The sequence below is a fragment of the Staurois parvus genome, unplaced genomic scaffold, assembly GCF_062004578.1.
Source record: "Staurois parvus isolate SC_StPar_1 unplaced genomic scaffold, SC_StPar_1.0 ptg000708l, whole genome shotgun sequence".
Lineage (NCBI taxonomy): Eukaryota > Metazoa > Chordata > Amphibia > Anura > Ranidae > Staurois > Staurois parvus.
Genome location: NW_028318504.1, coordinates 8,120,830 through 8,140,000, shown reverse-complemented (window position 1 = coordinate 8,140,000; position 19,171 = coordinate 8,120,830). Strand labels below are relative to the sequence as shown.

The 19,171-nt window shown below is 42.2% G+C and overlaps 1 protein-coding gene across 1 annotated transcript in view; it reads left to right on the top strand.

Annotated features, from left to right (window-relative positions):
- SUCLG1 (succinate-CoA ligase GDP/ADP-forming subunit alpha) overlaps positions 1-19,171 on the top strand; it is an 82,257-nt gene that overhangs the window by 41,567 nt on the left and 21,519 nt on the right. Inside the window, exon 7 of the mRNA XM_089653360.1 lies at positions 9,662-9,813. Coding sequence (XP_089509486.1) covers positions 9,662-9,813 — 152 coding nt within the window. The remainder of the gene's footprint in view (positions 1-9,661; positions 9,814-19,171) is intronic.

The window sequence follows — 19,171 nt, the reverse complement described above, 5'->3', positions numbered from 1 at the left end:
TCTAAGGTCCCTAACCCTCAAGGGGCGTACAATCTAAGGTCCCTAACCCTCAAGGGGCGTACAATCTAAGGTCCCTAACCCTCAAGGGGCGTACAATCTAAGGTCCCTAACCCTCAAGGGGCGTACAATCTAAGGTCCCTAACCCTCAAGGGGCGTACAATCTAAGGTCCCTAACCCTCAAGGGGCGTACAATCTAAGGTCCCTAACCCTCAAGGGGCGTACAATCTAAGGTCCCTAACCCTCAAGGGGCGTACAATCTAAGGTCCCTAACCCTCAAGGGGCGTACAATCTAAGGTCCCTAACCCTCAAGGGGCGTACAATCTAAGGTCCCTAACCCTCAAGGGGCGTACAATCTAAGGTCCCTAACCCTCAAGGGGCGTACAATCTAAGGTCCCTAACCCTCAAGGGGCGTACAATCTAAGGTCCCTAACCCTCAAGGGGCGTACAATCTAAGGTCCCTAACCCTCAAGGGGCGTACAATCTAAGGTCCCTAACCCTCAAGGGGCGTACAATCTAAGGTCCCTAACCCTCAAGGGGCGTACAATCTAAGGTCCCTAACCCTCAAGGGGCGTACAATCTAAGGTCCCTAACCCTCAAGGGGCGTACAATCTAAGGTCCCTAACCCTCAAGGGGCGTACAATCTAAGGTCCCTAACCCTCAAGGGGCGTACAATCTAAGGTCCCTAACCCTCAAGGGGCGTACAATCTAAGGTCCCTAACCCTCAAGGGGCGTACAATCTAAGGTCCCTAACTTACATTCATATATACACATACTAGGGACAATTTACGCAGCACTTTACATATATATTGTACATTCACATCAGTCCCTAACCCTCAAGGGGTGTACAATCTAAGGTCCCTAACTCACATTCATACATACACATACTAGGGACAATTTAGACAGGAGCCAATAAACTTACTAGCATGTCTTTGGAGTGTGGGAGGAAACTGGAGTACCCGGAGGAAACCCACGCAGGCAAAGGGAGAACATGCAAACTCCAGACAGGTGGTACTCTGGTTGGGATTCAAACCAACGACCCTAGTACTGCCAGGCGGAAGTGCTAACCATTTAGCCACTGTTCATGGCAGTTTATCATCCACCTTTTTCAGTTAGTGAGAACGAAATAACTGTTACAGGTGAAATCATAAAAACTGCTGTGTTGATGATCATCAAAGCCTTGATCTTTTATATTTTGTTTCACTTTAAAACACATCCTAGTAAATATCTATATTGCCTGTTGATCCTTGCAGTAGATCCTTTTGTCTACATCTTTTAACTACTTGCCCTTTGGAGGAGTTACTCCTCTTCCTGACCAGGCTATTTTTTGCCTTACGGCGCTGTTATTTTAACTGACAATTGCGCGGTCATGCAATGCGGCATCCAAATGAAATTTATATCATCCCCCCTTCCAAATAGAGCTTTCTTTTGGTGGTATTTGATCACCTATGAGGTTTTTATTTTTTACGCTATAAACAAAAAACGACCGACAATTTTGAGAAAAAAAAACAATATGTTTTTACTTTTTGCTATTAAACATATCCAGTAAAAAAAAAAAAAAAAATTTTGCCATAAATTTAGGGAAAAATATATTCTGCTCCATGTCTTTACTAAAAACAAAATCCCAATACATGTAAATTTATTGGCTTACATGAAAGTTATAGCGTTTAAAAGTGGCGATATATGTACTGGAATTTTTTTTTTTCTACTAGTAATGGATGTGATCAGCGACTTACAACGGGACTGCGGCGGGAATTCTGACACTGGGGGCAACTGACATCCCCAGTGACACCAATACAGTGATCAGTGCTAATTAAAAGCACTGACACTGTACTAATGGCACTGGGCAGGAAGGGGTTAACATGTGGGGTGATCAAAGGGATAACTGTGTGCTGTTTTACAGTATGCAGTGTGTGCGCTTTCACCTGTAAGCACACTGCTTTGTATGGCTCTGCTATGCAGAGCCATACAAAGCAGTGTGCAGGAGCTGACGGGAGAGAACTGTATTGTTCTCGGTAATACTCGGCAATCACCAGGTGCCGGAGAGTAATCACCAGCCGGGACCCGGGTATTGTGCGCCTCCTACCTGGAACTGCAAAATAAAAAAAAATCAGTATTTCTGCTATAGGGTAGACGGGAAGCGGTTAAAGGGTAATTCCACTTTTGTGGGAAAAATAGCACATAAAAAAACATATATATTGCTATACAAGTCATATTGTAATTGAATGTTATTAAAAAATCACCTTTCCTATTCAATCTGCAGCTCCGTACTTTTCTGTAAAATCCACTGCAATATGGCAAACTGGAGGAGTTGTGTGCGCAGATGGTGTACAGAACTCCCCCCCCAAAATGTAATTTTCTGCTTGTGTAATTTGGCTCACAGATTTCCTAGAAGTCTGCACTAAGATACATGTCAGATTTTGGGCATCCCCGTGCAACAAAAATGTCATTTTTTTGTAAGATACTTCCAAAGGGAAATCATGTCTAAAGGGATGCAGACCCTGCCACTTTCCTCATTAAAACCCTGAAGGAGCAGCAGCTGATTGATCAGTATAAAGTCTTCCCATTCACACTCACTTTGTGCATGGACACAAACAAACCGCTATTTCTTCAAAATTACAAAAGGTAGGAAACTGCAACAAAGTTTGCTAAAATCCCTGCAATGTACATAGATCACCCAACAAAAGTGGAGTTACTCTTTAGGCTTGCTTCATATATGTGCGGGTGGTTCTGCTGCGGATCCGCACAAACATCCGTGCAGCCACACCACCCGCATAGTGCAGACCTGTGGGCGGTGCCATTAGTTTTAATGGCACACCGCCCACACTGGAAATTGCAACCGTACTGGTTGGGAACTGAGGTTCCTGTGCGGACTGCGTTTTCAGAAGAAGGGGAGGGACTTCTTTCCTGCGTGTCCCGGGGCACGGGAGTCCATTCAAATTAATGGGTTCTCGTGCCTGTGCAAAACGCGGACCGCAGGACCGCTGATTTGTGAACCAGGGGACAAAGCATATCTAAGCGTGAAAAACAAACTGTGTGCCAGAAGAGGAGGTAAGGGGTGGCTCTATGCAATATCATTGCAATAAATTTACAAGATGATTAAACCCACCAAAAAAAGTAAATCCTGACTTCAGGACCACAGCATAGTTTTTTTTTTTTTTTTTTTTTTTCTTTTACAAAATGAGGTTTAAAGTGGTTGTAAATCTTTACATATACCCAGTGAGGTGACTGGCTTTAGGTGATAAACCGAGATGAAACAAATCCTCCTTTATAAGTTGTACCTGTTTATCTGCAGTCATCTCTACATTTGTTCAAAATCCAGAATTTATAAAGCTTGTCTGAGCGTTCAGAAAATGGGACAAAGGGCTTAAATTACAAAGTGCAGAGCTCAGTTAGGAGACCTCTGAGAGCTGACTGAAGTAAAGAGACATCCTCCCTCCCTTCACACAGCTCACAGGAACAAAGCTTAGGCAGTCAGTCACAGGCTGTGTGCTGGAGCCTCCTTCCCCTCTTACTGTTTTCTTTTGGTGTCAGGGATACTTGTCAGAAGTGAATCATGCTGAGGAACAAAGCAGCAGATAGAAATTACATCTGAAAGCACACACTGTAGAGGGGTATACTTGTTCATATTTCATGTCTGAGGTTTACAACCACTTTAAAGTGTTCACCTTTTCAGAAAAAAATGAAAAGGTGAACTAACACCCTACATCCTCCATTCCTGGGGATGGTTTCATCTTCTTAGTACACCAGGATGGATCAGAGCAGTTCTGATTGGTCAGCATGGTCATGTGCCAGTGCTGACCAATCAGAATTGCTCTGATACATCCCAGCTTCCCTAGGGAAAGAGAACAGCGGGGTTTTCAAATCCCTAGACCACTTCAGCCTGCTCAGTGAAACGGAATCATCCACAGAGGTAAGTGCACTAAGGGGGTGGGGTGGGTCTACAGTGTTCACCTTCTTTCATTTGTTTTCTGAAAAGGTGAGCAAACACTTTAAATCATATGAAAGATTATTCTTGTGAGCACCACAGGCTTTGTTTATATAGTCTCAACCACCTGTAATTGTAACTTTTCTGCTACAGCTTGGTCTCCATGTAAATGTGGAGAAAATAAAATCAAGGCCTGTCAAATAATAAAAAAGAATTATTCTAAAGAATATACTGAATGCTCACAGGATATACTGAATTACAGGTATTAAAGTGGTAAGTAAACAATTTATTATATTACAGCTTAGATGTGATGGATGTATTAGTTTTCTCTTTTAGGCTTCCTTTCTGCTATTTTCATCAGGTGATCCAGCTAGTAAGTCTGTTGTTTTTCAAAAGAACAAGCTCTCTTTCAGACGTATCAGTGTACAGGGTTGACACAAACCATTCACCTCTGGCTGGGTGCTTGCAATAATCCTCTAATTTATTCATGTACAGTGGGTAAAGAAAAGAATCACCCTCCTTTTTTAAAATAATCACATTTTGTTGCTTTGCAGCATGAAATGACCGTTTTTTGTTTTATCCAGCTGGATTTACTCCGCAACTTATAACATCCAAGTGAAAGATATAAAACTAACATGTCATATAAAAAATGTCAAAACAGAATCACTGAGTTGGAAAAAGGATTACCCCCTTGTATCAGTATTGTGTTGAACCCCTATTTGCTGTAATTCCAGCCTTTAGTCTGTTGGGATGTCTCTAGTAACTTTGCACATCTACACTTCACAATATTTGCCCGTTCTTTGCAGAGTCGCTCAAGTGCAGTTACATTTGATGGTGACGTTTGTGGACTGCAGTCTTCAATTCATTCCACAGATTTTCAATGGGGATTAATGCAGGCCATAGATGGAGAGAAAACCGGCCGATTTTTCTTTAAAAAAACAAAAAATCGGTTGTTCAAGCGGCCGACGTTATCAGCAACAGTAAAAAAAATTGGCCGATTTTCATCCCGTCTACAGCCGGCAAAAAGTGTCCCTGCAGAGAACTCCACTATTTCTTTGACAGTTCTTTGACATTTATACCGGATGCAATAATGTATCTATTTGTATCCATTTAGGATACAGGTGTTTTTATTCAGAAACAAACAGATACATTGTTGCAACCGCTATAAATGTCAAGGAACTGTCAAAGAAATAGCGGATCTCTCTGCAGGGACACTTTTTGCTGGACTGGAATTCCTCTTCTTCTTTATCCTCTTCTTCTTCATCCTCTTCTTCTTCATCCTCTTCTTCTTCATCCTCTTCTTCTTCATCCTCTCTCTCTTCTTCTTCATCCTCGCTCTCTTCTTCTTCATCCTCGCTCTCTTCTTCTTCATCCTCGCTCTCTTCTTCTTCATCCTCGCTCTCTTCTTCTTCATCCTCGCTCTCTTCTTCTTCATCCTCGCTCTCTTCTTCTTCATCCTCGCTCTCTTCTTCTTCTTCTCCCTCCTCCCTCCTCCCTCCTCCCTCATCCTCCTCCTTCATCCTTCTTCCTCCTCCTCTCCCCCCCCCCCCCCCACCCCCAGATTTTTTATCGGTAAAAAGATCGGCCGATTTGCCCATCATTGCCGCGAAAATCGGCCGATTTTTTTTCCCCCCAACTTTACTGATAAAAAAAATCTGCCAAAATACCAAAAAACGGCCGAACAATTAGCCCACTAACGATCCGAAAATCGGCCGATTTTATTTTCGGACGATTTTCGACCCATCTATGGCCTGAATTAGTCTGTTCTCTATATAGGCCATGCAAGGACATTCACCTTTTTGTTCTCCAACCACTGTGTGCTCATTTTTGCTGTGTGCTTTGCATCATTGTCATGTTGAAAGGTAAATCTTCCCATTGACAGCTTTCTGGCAGAGTGCAGCAGATTTGATGGTATTTTGCCCCATCCATTTTTCTTTCTATCCTGACAAGTGCTCCAGTCCCTGCTGCAGAGAAACCCCCCATAACAGGAAATTTCCACCTCCATGCTTTACTGTAGGAATGGTGGTACTTGGATGGTGAGCTGGATTGGATTTCCATCAGACATATCATTTAGTGTTGAGACCAAAATTTAATTAAATGGCCTCATCTGACCATAACACCTTTTTCCATGTGGCCTCAGAATCTTCAAGGTGCATTTTGGTAAAGCTCAATCCTTACTGCATGTGGCCTTTCTTGAGGAGCGGCATTTTTCTTGCAACCCTCCCATACATGCTACATTTATGGAGAATTTTTATATTGTTGTCATATGTACACAATGACCACTCTGTCATTAATTCCTGCAACTGCTTCAGAGTTGCTGTAGGCCTCTTGGTAGCCTCTCTGACCAGTGTCCTCCTGGCTCTTGCATCCAGATTGGAGCGCCATCCTGATCCAAAGAAGGTCTGTGTTGAACCACATACCTTCTACTTCTTAATAATAGACTTCACTGTGCTTCTGGGCATGGATAAAGCCATTGTGTCTTTGTCCTGACTTGTGCCTGTCCACAACTTTATTCCGGAGATCTTTTGACAATGCCTTGCCATCGCATACTTGATTGTTTGCTTCAGTTGCACTACCAAGGACTGAAATGCTCCAGGAAAGCTCTTTTTATGCTGAGATAATTGATGACCATAGCTGATCAGTTGAAAGTCAAATGGCTTTGTATAAATGAAAAAAAAATATAGTGGTGCCTCCTTATTCTGTATAGTGACTGTGGAAAAAACTGAAAAGTCCAAATAACCAGTCAATTTTAGCTAAACTTTGTAAAAACACCCATGACCCTCTAGGGGCACCCCTTGGAGTATTTATGCAAGGAATGGTCAGAATAGTTGGGTATTGGGTGAGTTCTATATGTATACAGGTGTACCTCGGTTTATGAACGCCTCGGTTAACGTAATTTTCGGTTTATGAATGAAAATCCATTGAAAATAATGCTCGGTTTAAGAATTTTTTTTTCGCAATACGAACGGATTAATTGGTTTTCAATGCATTTACAAATTTGTTTATTATATATTTTTTTTTTAATCCTGTCCCTGTACAGTATTTATGCCTTTAACCCCTTGCCTACAGGGCACTTATACCCCCTTCCTGCCCAGGCCAATTTTCAGCTTTCTGCGCTGTCACACTTTGAATGACAAATGCGCGGTCATGCAACACTGTACCCATATGAAATTTTTATCATTTTTTTGAGACAGAGCTTTCTTTTGGTGGTATTTAATCAGTTCTGGGTTTTTTTTTTTGTTTTTTTTTTTTATTTTTTGCTAAACAAACCAAAAACCACTGAAAATTTTGAAAAGTTTTTTCTTTTTAAATTTTTGTTATAAAATTTTGTAAATCAATGATTTTTCTCCTTCACTGATGTGCGCTAATGAGGCTGCACTGATGGGCACTGATAGGTGGCACTGATGAGGAGGCACTGGTAGGTGGCACTGCTGGGCATTGACAGGCATCACTGATGGGCACTGAAAGGCAGCACTCATATATGGCACTGTTAGGCGGCACTAACTGGCACTGATAGGCGGCATTGATAGGTGGCACTGACTGGCACTGATAGGTGGCATTGTGCACTGGTAGGCACTGATATGTTGCACTGATGGGTACTGGCAGGTGGCATTGATGAGCACTGACAGGTGGCACTGCTGGGGCTACACTGATCATCAGGGCACACTGGTCATCAGTGCCCTGATGATCGGTGTAGATGTCCCTTCTGAGGGATGCCGATTACCGGTTCTCCTCTCCTCTCGAACTGTCAACCGCCTTGCGCCCGTCATTACCTTATATGGCGAACGGGAGGCGGTTAAAGTGCACTTTATAAAGCGTTTTTAAAAGATGAAAAAAAAAATTATTTATTTTTTTTAACTTTTTTTCTGACCTCGAACAGATTAATTGGTTTTCAATGCATTCCTATGTGAAACCGCGTTTTCAGTTTACAAATTATTCACAATACGAAAGGTCCCGCAGAACGAATTCAATTCATAAACCGAGGTACGCCTGTATTCCCCTATTATTGGAATATATTCCATTTATGGTTTTTTCCCCATCGTTGGATTCTCAATCTATGCATATTAATTACAGCAAGAGGGAGCTTTACTGGATATCGTCCACATATAGAGCCTTATTGCATTTGTGTAGACAGCTAGAAATAGGAATTTATCTTCTTTTTACCTTTTTAATATTCTAATACATTTTACATTTTTTTTAATTTTTATTCAGTTTGTCATTGTAAACCGCAGCAGAATATACAGCCAGTAAAACACGGTACTTATATCGATTTATTGGTTGTAGTAGCGGTGGCCATTTTGGTGTAGCCACCCAATTAAATTAGCTTTGTCCCTATCACATAATCCTGGAAAGGGCAGCTCGGTACTTCCTGAAGATGCTGTTCTGGTGAAACGTACGTAGAAGTGAGGCCGCTACTTCCAGGTCCTACACAATCTCTCTCATCTAGCCCAGCAAACCAAGGCTTGGAACGCATGCCGGCCGACGGAGGCGGTGCGTTGATACCAATTTTACACAGGCTGTTACATTGGTGCCGGTATTGCAGGCGCTGTCTGTGTGTGTGTGTGTGTGTGTGTGTGTGTGTGTGTGTGTGTGTTTGTTTTTTTTATACATTTTTTTTTTTTTTACTTGAAATATCCATCCTTAATAAATACTACACTTCATTTTTTTAAATGGATGTTTGCTGCTTTATTACTGAGTTCATCTGAAAGACACAACCGAAGGAAGGAGAGTTTGGAGATTCACCTTATGAGACAACACCCTCGGGGAATGTAGCGTTGTTTGACCATCCTGTAACAAGGGGGTCAAAATCTTCTGGTGAGTGTGTGCTTTTTATACGGACACAAGTGGTGAAGAAGATTTTGGGCGATTTGGCATGATCCAGCATCCTCTTAAAAGATCCGTGTCCTAGTGTGGTGTTGGGAAATGCACCTAAGTGGCCTTTATTTTGCTTTAGAGTCATGTTTTGTGGATTTATGTATATCATTTTATATTATGCAAGTTCTTTTTTTCTTGTATATTTACAAATGGCTTTGTGTGCCATTGAGAAGGTGATTAGCTTCACCTGATTGAGTTTACAAGTCATTTTTAGGAGGGGGTGATCCTTTTTTCAACTTGATTTTTGTGGGGTTTTTTTTTTGGGGGGGGGGGGGGGGTTCTGACGTGTTGGTGTTCTATCTTTCACTTGGATGTTATAAGTTGCACTGAGTAAATACAGCTGGATAAAACTAGAACTGTGTCTGTCTTCATTTCAGGCTGCAAAGCAACAAAGTGTGATTCGTTTCTTTACCCACTGAAAAACCTTTTTTCCTATTAGGAAAAACAAACGACTTCCTGTAACTGATAAAGTGTGAGATGGAGTTTGACTTCAGTTTGTGTATTTAAATCTGCTAGTCTGTTTAACACTCCCCTCGCCTCCCCTCCCGACTGACAATGCTGCTGTGCTTCCTGTGCTCCATCCAGAGTGGAGGCAATTTAATACTGGAGGTGTGTTACTGGCCAGATCACCAGGTAAAAACAGGAAGAAAAGCCTAAAAGAAAACTAATGCAGCCACCACATCTAATGACTGGTAAGCTGCAATATATTGCATTTTTGGTTTAATAACGTGTTAACTCGTACACCTACCAGAAAACAATATTTTCCCCTAAACGTTGGCTCTGCTTTAACATCTTTGTTATGAGAGTTTAAATGAAGGGAAGAGTCATTACTGACATTTTTTACCTTTTTTGCTCCTGAAGGAATTGGAGGAGATCCCTTCAACGGTACAAACTTCATTGACTGTCTGGAAGTCTTCTTGACTGATCCAAAGACGGAAGGTATCATTCTGATTGGGGAGATTGGAGGCAGTGCTGAGGAAAATGCTGCTAACTACTTGAAGGAGCACAACTGTGTAAGTCTGAACGTTCTGTTCCAAATAATTTCTTAGTATGTCCTCCTATGTGTGGTGCTGAGTGCGTTGTTGAAATCTGTATTTCCCTGTCTCATTGTCTTCACTTGACTTGAAATCAGTGATGTCCTACTGTATGTAAAGCTGGAGAAGCCCAACCTTGGCCTTTCATTTCTCATTTCTATCCTCTTCTATGTCTCTTCACTTTGTTCTATACTGTGGGACCTGCTCACTTTTTATGTTTTTATGGTTACCACATAGAACTTGTTATACCAAGAAGTCAGGAATCGAGCTTGCAGTGTCATGCTTGTTCCATGTATCTCACAGCCGCTATTATTTCCCCCATACAAGTCCATGGGAATGGAAAAAGCAGCTTAGCCTTTTTGCTGCCTTTTCGCTGTCTTTGAAATTTTTGCACACGTTTTTAAAAATAATTTTAGGCTTTAAGATTGCATAAACCCCCAAAACATTATATACAGTCAGGTCCATAAATATTGGGACATCAACACAATTCTAACATTTTTGGCTCTATACACCACCACAATGGATTTGAAATGAAATGAACAAGATGTGCTTTAACTGCAGACTGTCAGCTTTAATTTGAGGGTATTCACATCCAAATCAGGTGAACGGTGTAGTAATTACAACAGTTTGCATATGTGCCTCCCACTTGTTAAGGGACCAAAAGTAATGGGACAATTGACTTCTCAGCTGTTCCATGACCAGGTGTGTGTTATTCCCTCATTATCCCAATTACAATGAGCAGATAAAAGGTCCAGAGTTCATATCAAGTGTGCTATTTGCATTTGGAATCTGTTGCTGTCAACTCTCAAGATGAGATCCAAAGAGCTGTCACTATCAGTGAAGCAAGCCATCATTAGGCTGAAAAAACAAAACAAACCCATCAGAGAGATTGCAAAAACATTAGGCGTGGCCAAAACAACTGTTTGGAACATTCTTAAAAAGAAGGAACGCATCGGTGAGCTCAGCAACACCAAAAGACCCGGAAGACCACAGAAAACAACTGTGGTGGATGACTGAAGAATTCTTTCCCTGGTGAAGAAAACACCCTTCACAACAGTTGGCCAGATCAAGAACACTCTCCAGGAGGTAGGTGTATGTGTGTCAAAATCAACAATCAAGAGAAGACTTCAGCAGAGTGAATACAGAGGGTTCACCACAAGATGTAAACCATTGGTAAGCCTCAAAAACAGGAAGGCCAGATTAGAGTTTGCCAAATGACATCTAAAAATGTCTTCACAGTTCTGGAACAACATCCTATGGACAGATGAGACCAACATCAACTTGTACCAGAGTGATGGGAAGAGAAGAGTATGGAGAAGGAAAGGAACTGTTCATGATCCTAAGCATACCACATCAGTGAAGCATGGTGGTGGTAGTGTCATGGCGTGGGCATGTATGGCTGCCAATGGAACTGGTTCTCTTCTATTTATTGACGATGTGACTGCTGACAAAAGCAGCAGGATGAATTCTGAAGTGTTTCGGGCATTATTATCTGCTCATATTCAGCCAAATGCTTCAGAACTCATTGGACGCTTCACAGTGCAGATGGACAATGACCCAAAGCAGACTGCAAAAGCAACCAAAGAGTTTTTTAAGGGAAAGAAATGGAATGTTATGCAATGGCCAAGTCAATCACCTGACCTGAATCCGATTGAGCATGCATTTCACTTGCTGAAGACAAAACTGAAGGGAAAATGCCCCAAGAACAAGCAGGAACTGAAGACAGTTGCAGTAGAGGCCTGGCAGGGCATCACCAGGGATGAAACCCAGCGTCTGGTGATGTCTATGCGTTCCAGACTTCAGGCTGTAATTGACTGCAAAGGATTTGCAACCAAGTATTAAAAAGTGAAAGTTTGATTTATGATTATTATTCTGTCCCATTACTTTTGGTCCCTTTAACAAGTGGGAGGCACATATGCAAGCTGTTGTAATTCCTACACCGTTCACCTGATTTGGATGTAAATACCCTCAAATTAAAGCTGACAGTCTGCAGGTAAAGCACATCTTGTTCATTTCATTTCAAATCCATTGTGGTGGTGTATAGAGCCAAAAATGTTAGAATTGTGTCGATGTCCCAATATTTATGGACCTGACTGTATTTTCTGAAAGCAGACACCCTAGAGTGGGGTATTGAATTAAAATTTACGAAGGTCCAGTCAGTAAAATTTTCTTCCAGCATAGGTCCAAATGCCAAACCGCATGGTACCACAGTGCCATGCAGCTTGGTACAGCGCAATTTAGAAAAAGGGTCAAGGACTTCTTTCTCTGCGTATAAGGCAGCCCACTGAAATAAATGGGCTGCCTACACACAGAACACAGTATGCAATGATATGAACCTATCCTCCGACCCTTCACATCATAATCCTGGTATTATATCAGTGTTCTCAGTCCCCCCTGCACATCATCTCCCCTTCACATTCTTGTCCTTTTGTTTCTCTTTGTCACCCTTCTATATCAAATTGCAATTCCCACCTCCTTCACATTCCTATCCGCACCCCCTTTATAGCACCCCACTTCATATTGCAGTCCCCAGCCCCCCCTTCACCCCCTTTATAACCCCCCCCCTCCCTTTTACACTACAGTTCCTAGCCCCCTTCAGATTCCTATCTTCACACCCTTTATAGCACCCCCTTCACATTCTTGTCATCACCGCTTTTATAGCACCCCTCCTTCACATAACTGTCCTCACCCCCTTTATCGAACCCCCCCCCTTTACACTGCAGTCCCAAGCCCCCCCTGACATTCCTGTCCTCACCCACTTTATAGCACCCCCCTTCACATTGCAGTTCCAAGCTCATACTTCACATTCCTGTCCTCACACCCTTTATAGAACCCCCCCCCTTTACACTGCAGTCCCCAGCCCCCCTTCACATTCCTGTCCTCACACCCTTTATAGACCCCCCCCCTTTACACTGCAGTCCCCAGCCCCCCTTTACATTCCTGTCCTCACTCTCTTTATAGCACCCCCTTCACATTCCTGTCCTCACCCCCTTTATAGAGCCCCCCCCCCCTGCACATTCCTGTACTTGCCCCCCTTCACATTCCTGTCCTCACCCCCTTTATAGAGCCCCCCTGCAGTTTCCTGTCCTTTCTTCCTTTGTAGAATCCCCCTCCCCCCAACACTTCATATCACTACCTTCACATTCCCTATCCTCGCCCCCTCTTTATATCATGCCCCTTCATCCTTTATTTGTGGTTTCTGGGACCCCTTCACATCACCCCAGCTTTCTCCAACCTTCATAATAGCCCTCTTCCCTGTCCTATCTTACACATTGAGGAGGGCGGGAGGCACAGCAGGTCTAGAGTTGACATAAGTGCAGCACAGAGGTATATGGAGGGTGGGAGCTACCCCAGTTAACTGATAGTTTACAATGATGCAAGGCGGTCCTAGCAGCCACTCAATTAACTGGACCAGCTCCTGCCCCCCGTCCATCACTGTGCTGCCTACCGATATCAGCTCTGCAAGGACAACATTTTTAGCGACCACTCAAGGAAAGAACCGGCTCCTAAATGGCGTGACTGCAGCGTGCCTGGATGGGCCACTTACTGACTCGGTCCGGACCAGGGTCCGCCATTTAGTGATTTCTGCCTTAGAGGCTAAAATAGTGGTAGTTGCAGTTTTGTTTGTCACGCGATATTACTGCAGAGATCTAGGAAATGCAAAATTTCAGTAAAAAATACACAAATGTTAATTTTCGGGAGCACAAAAATGCAATAAATTTCCCAGTTTTTTGGTAATGTATAAAAGATGAGTAACATGCACAAATCTGTAATTTTGCTGCACTCCTTGGTATCTTTATTTGAAGCATTAAAATGACATCAGGGCTATTATAGGAACATTAAAAAGGTGACGCGTTTCACGCTGAATTCTGTGCATATATTTATATATGCGGTTTGAGTAAGTGTTGAATTTAGCGAGAAACACATAACCTTTTTATTGTTCCTGTCATTCTTTTGATGCCATTTTATTCTTCAAGTAAAGATACTGAGGAGTGCAGCAATATTCCGAATTTTTGCATGTTATGGAATCTCACAGATGAGCTGTGCAGCACATTGGGTTCAAGTTCACAACATGCGAGAGTCGGTCACTCGCTTAGAGCGGCATCATTTTAGCTATGTCAAACCTTACATTTGTGTGCTCCTGTGAAATGGTGACAAACTTCTGTATTTTGCATAGGTGACACTTTAAAAGCCCCCTATAGGTCATCATCTTGGCATTACAGATGGTGTTTGAAATATTGCTCTTCCTCTGGTATGCATGGTTATATGTAACTTGTATCGCAATCAACATTTTCATGCGTTTTCCCCTACGTAATGGTTTTTTGGTGACAGGTTCTCTTTAATGAGACATCCAGGGTCTAAAAGACCCTAGATGTCTCCCTTGTACTCCACTGAATGTAGTGCAGTACAGATCGCACTGCATTAGATTCTTTCCCGATCATACTGGCCAGGGAAACTGAGAGGGGGACTCAAAAGTGATGTTTTACACGTTGCTTACGGGTCAGCAACAAGAAGGGAAGGAAAGGGGATGCGTGTCCCTCCCCCCTACCTTGGCAACATCTGCTCTAATGGTGGCAGGGTATACATGGCGAAGTGCGCACATTACCAGGTTTGTGTGGAAGCAGTTGGGTGGCAGAAATTAGTCTGCTTGTCAGATGTACAAACAATCCTGGTAGCTGCAGCCACCAGGAGTGTGTGTAAAATTTCCCGCTGTCAGGACTATATCATGTATGGAGCTGGCAGCAAAAGGGTTAAAGGATAGGTTCACCTTTCGGAACATGTTATATGTTCCACCCGTTTTTAGGGTAGAACATGTAACATTCTAGCATCTGCACCTTTTCCCTCTGATCTACCCCCTCCCTTGGCTGGCTGGGGTTCCTCTCCCTGAACCCGCTGTCACAGTTTGAAAACAGCACGGCCATGCAGGGCTCCACCCATGTGGCCTTTTCGTTCATTCACATTTTTTGTGTGAATGCATAACTACAAGTACCATCAGCCATTGCAGCTGACTGCTTGTAGTTTTCTGTGAACTAAGAGGGTGCTGGTGAGCGCTCTTGTAGTTCATTGAACTTCCTGGTCTCAAGTAACTGCCTGCTTGTGCACTCTGCAGGAGCCTGACATTGCACCCACGATCTGTTGATTGTGGGTGCAATGCTGTGCAGGCTCTTAAAAAAAAATAAATGCATTGATTTATATGATTTCAGTTGTTTTTATACTTGATTCTTGTGACTACATTCACATGTTACAACCTGTGACACCCAGAGAGACATCATTCCGTTACCGCTCTGCTTGCTGCTCCCCTTCCCCTGGTCCTGTCCATCATCCTCCTCCGATCCATATATGGCTCCCCCTTACTAGTGCCCTTCCTATGCTTGAAGGAGCACCCCGGTCCACATCAGAACCCATGCATGCTCAGAAACGCGTTGCATCCTTATGATATCTGACGCTTTGGATACTCCAGGAGATTTGTCAGGCTTTACCATCAGCGCTCCCACTGATCGGTCAGCACTTACTCCTATTGCGAATCCACCGCCTGGTGATAAGGCGTTCTGCACACTTACCCATATGAGCCTGGTCATTACTTTGAAGATGTGAGTTGTTAAACTTACTTTTTTATTAATAAAAGCTGTCATACAGTCTACACTTAGAGGCGCTGAGTCTCAGACTCCCGCTCAGACTGCAGTTATAGTTTTTTTTTTTTTTTTTTTTTTCGGGATAAAGATTTTACATAAAAGCTGGTCATTGGCACCCCTACTAGCAGTAACTGGTTTGTCTCCGTTCTCTAAACTGCTACTTTTACAGGAGAGCTTGTTTTTTTGAAAAGCAACAAACAGGATTACTAAGGATTGGTAAACTGTAGTATAATTTTTGCTTTTGTCTTTAATACTGCTTTGATTCCTGCTCAAATAACATTTCTGAAATTAGAATTTTATTAAGAAAGTATAATCTATAACTAACATGTATGCATGTATCAGCTTGCTCCTGTGGACCTATGTGTTTATTTTTATTTTTTATTTTATTTTTTTTATTTAATTTAGTGGCTAGTTTTAATTGGGAAAAAAAGTCATTATCTTAAAGTGTTACTAAACCCACAAAGGTAAAATCAGTCTGTATATGCGGTAAAGCATGCTGGTCATACTCACTGTGGAACCTAAAGGATTAATGGTCTGCATTGTGCAAAAAGGATGTTTAATCCTGTCTTCTCTGATCTTCCCCTTCTTCCACATTCCCCATACGTTCCCCATTTCATCTCCTGATAGCCACTGGGCCACTCTGCACATGCTCAGTTTGGTATGTACTGCTAGAGAGTTTTTCTTTTTCTTTGGAGGGTCAGTCAGCACTGTTCAGACAGAGGGTCAGGGATTATGCAATCTCACTGGGCAGTGAGAGGAGAATGAAAACTCCTCCTACAAGCTTTAACCATTGCTCAGCTGGACACTGATAGAAGTCATAAGACTGTTATATACTGCTGATGATAAAAGGTATTTAGAAGTTTATATTTACTAAAATAATTGCTTCTCAGTGTTCTGTGTACTGTGGGAGACCAGATATAGTGACTGCAGGGTCCTGGGTTTAGTAGCACTTTAAGAGCAGTGGATCATTTTTCATAAAACACTGTTGGTACAAGGCTGTTGTGAATAGCCTTGTACCATGTGATCTCTGTGATCATTCACAGATTTCACAAGTAGTAAGCAATGATGTCAGAAGTGACATCTTGGTTACACCTATTCGTGTGATCACTGATTGGTCAATTGGTCTGCACTAGTGAAAGAAGAAAAATGGACGGTACTTTAAAGGTGCCATAAATACTGAACAAAATGTAACTAAAATTACAACCTTTATTACATAACTTAATAGTAACAAGTTAAAAGAAATACATATGAGTATCCAAACTTGGTAATAATGCTTGTTCAATCATATATATCTGGCGCACTATTTCTCAACGTGTTTTGCTTATTTTCAGGTTTCTTCAGGAGATATTAGATATAGCACCTATAACAATAAATCATGCTAATTACAAACAGTACAAATATATATTGTACAACTGAATGTTAATAATAAAGATCAGTACTGAAATAATTATTGGTATAGGATATTTCATACACGTCTCAAAAATCATTGAAGGGCAACTTACCAGCAATTTCATAACTGGCTCAATTAGACACATTGTATAAGCCCAAAGATGTAGTTTAACCACTTGACGACCGCAGATAGCCGAATGATAGCTTCACTGTGGCCGGCCAGTTCTGGGAGGGCGTCATATGATGTCCCTCCAGAACGCGCCCTCCCGCACGTCCCCGGTGATTGCCGTGTCCTACGGACACAGCTGATCACATGATGTGGTAAAAGGCCAATCACAGCGGCCTTTCTACCACGTGATTAGCTATGTCCAATGACACAGCAGATCATCGGTAAATGCAATTGCCGGTTATCGGCTGCACTTACGCTGTCAGAGCGTGAGGAAAGTACTGCCGATAACCAGCAATTGTCAGAGGAGGGATCGGCATCGATCACCAGGGCACTGATGATCAGTGCTGCCTATCAGTGCCACTTCAACTCACATCAGTGACGCATAAAAATTACCTGTTTGCAAAATTTTATAATAGAAACAAGAAAAACTTTTTTTTTTTTTTTTTTTTCAAAATTTTTGCTTTTTTTTTTTTGTTTATAGCGCAAAAAATGAAAACACCCAGTGGCGAGTAAATACCACCAAAAGAAAACTATTTGTGTGAAAAAAGTGAGCAAAATTGCATATGGGTGCAGTGTTGCATGAATGCGCAATTGTCATTGAAAGTGCAACAGCGCTGAAAGCTGAAAATTGGCCTGGGCAGGAAGGGGTAGAAGTGCCCTGTAGGCAAGTGGTTAAAGGGACGAGAAGTCTCTAGGTCAGCCTGGACATAAAGATAACTCAGATGGTTGGTGAGAGAGCCCATAGACTAGCTGCAACTACCACCTGAAATATTGCAAATCTATGTCACCAAATTGAAACACAACTGGTTTTTTTTACCTATTGAGAAGGAAAAATATACAGTATCAGGATGACCACTCCGACATTAGTTGTCAACTGCCATATAAATCGCATTACATCTGAAAAAAGAGCCAGAAATGCCGGTCCAAGTAAAACACTTTCATTTTCTTGAAATTTGTTGCCATTTGGGATGTGGTGCCTTTGTGCTCCCCTTTGAATTTTTTTTGAACTCTTGTTGTTGTTATTGTTAACCTTCACCATTACAGGACCAAATGGTGACTGACTCAAGCCCCCTCACATGTGTTTTCTCCCCCTAATGCAGTCACTCAGTGCTCACCTTCACCATCACAGGAGTGAGCTCTCAAATGCTGAGCTCAAACAGCTCTCTTAACCTCCCTGGCGGTATTCCCGAGTGTAGCTCGGGGTAAAGTTTCAGTACAACAAGAGGTAACCCCGAGCTACACTCGGGAATACACTGCAGCTTTGCTCCGGGATCCCTTCTGAACTTACCTTGTCCTGCGCTCCCACGATGTCCCCCCTGCAGTGTCCCTGGCAATGTCCTCCGGCCGATGCCAGCATCTATCTTCCGGGTTCCAATACCCTGCGACGTCGGGACGTACGGGGGACGGAACTGGCAGGAAATTTAAAAATGTCAAAAAGTGACATTCACTAAACACACTAAAATCACATAGTATAACATTCCTGTATCAAACCATTTCACATACATTTTGTCCCGAGTGCTTTGTCCGGCGCCCTGCCTGCATTTTTACTGTTCTTTCTGCCTGGAAACTGAGAAATGTCCATGGCGTCCAAAAAGCGTCCCTTTAGGTCAAAAGCAGTTTTAGACCAGCTAGAGAACAGCGATAGTAAATTAGAACCACTTGCAGAATTGAGTGATAATGATTCGTGGGGGAAATTCGTCATCAGACACTGAAAACGATTTTGCGACTTTGCTCAGTGATGTGCGAACTTGGAGCTATATTTCAAATTTCAATGTTTTTGGTTTGATTATATTATTGCATTAAATTTTATTATATTATTATTTTTTATGATTATTTATTAAATTATAATTTATGATTTTGTGTCTCAAATTTTATCATACCCAGGATGTTTACTAGACTCTTGTTCGGACAGACTTCAGTGAGTTATTCCTAAAAATTACAGGCCTACAATAAAAAAAACTACATATTTCCATGCACAATAATGTTTACTAGACTCTTGTTCGGACAGACTTCAGTGAGTTATTCCTAAAAATTACAGGCCTACAATAAAAAAAACTACATATTTCCATGCAAAAAAAGTACCACTTTGAGCACAGAAATACTGACATTAGCAGACCGCTAGGAAGGTTAACAACATCCTTCGCAA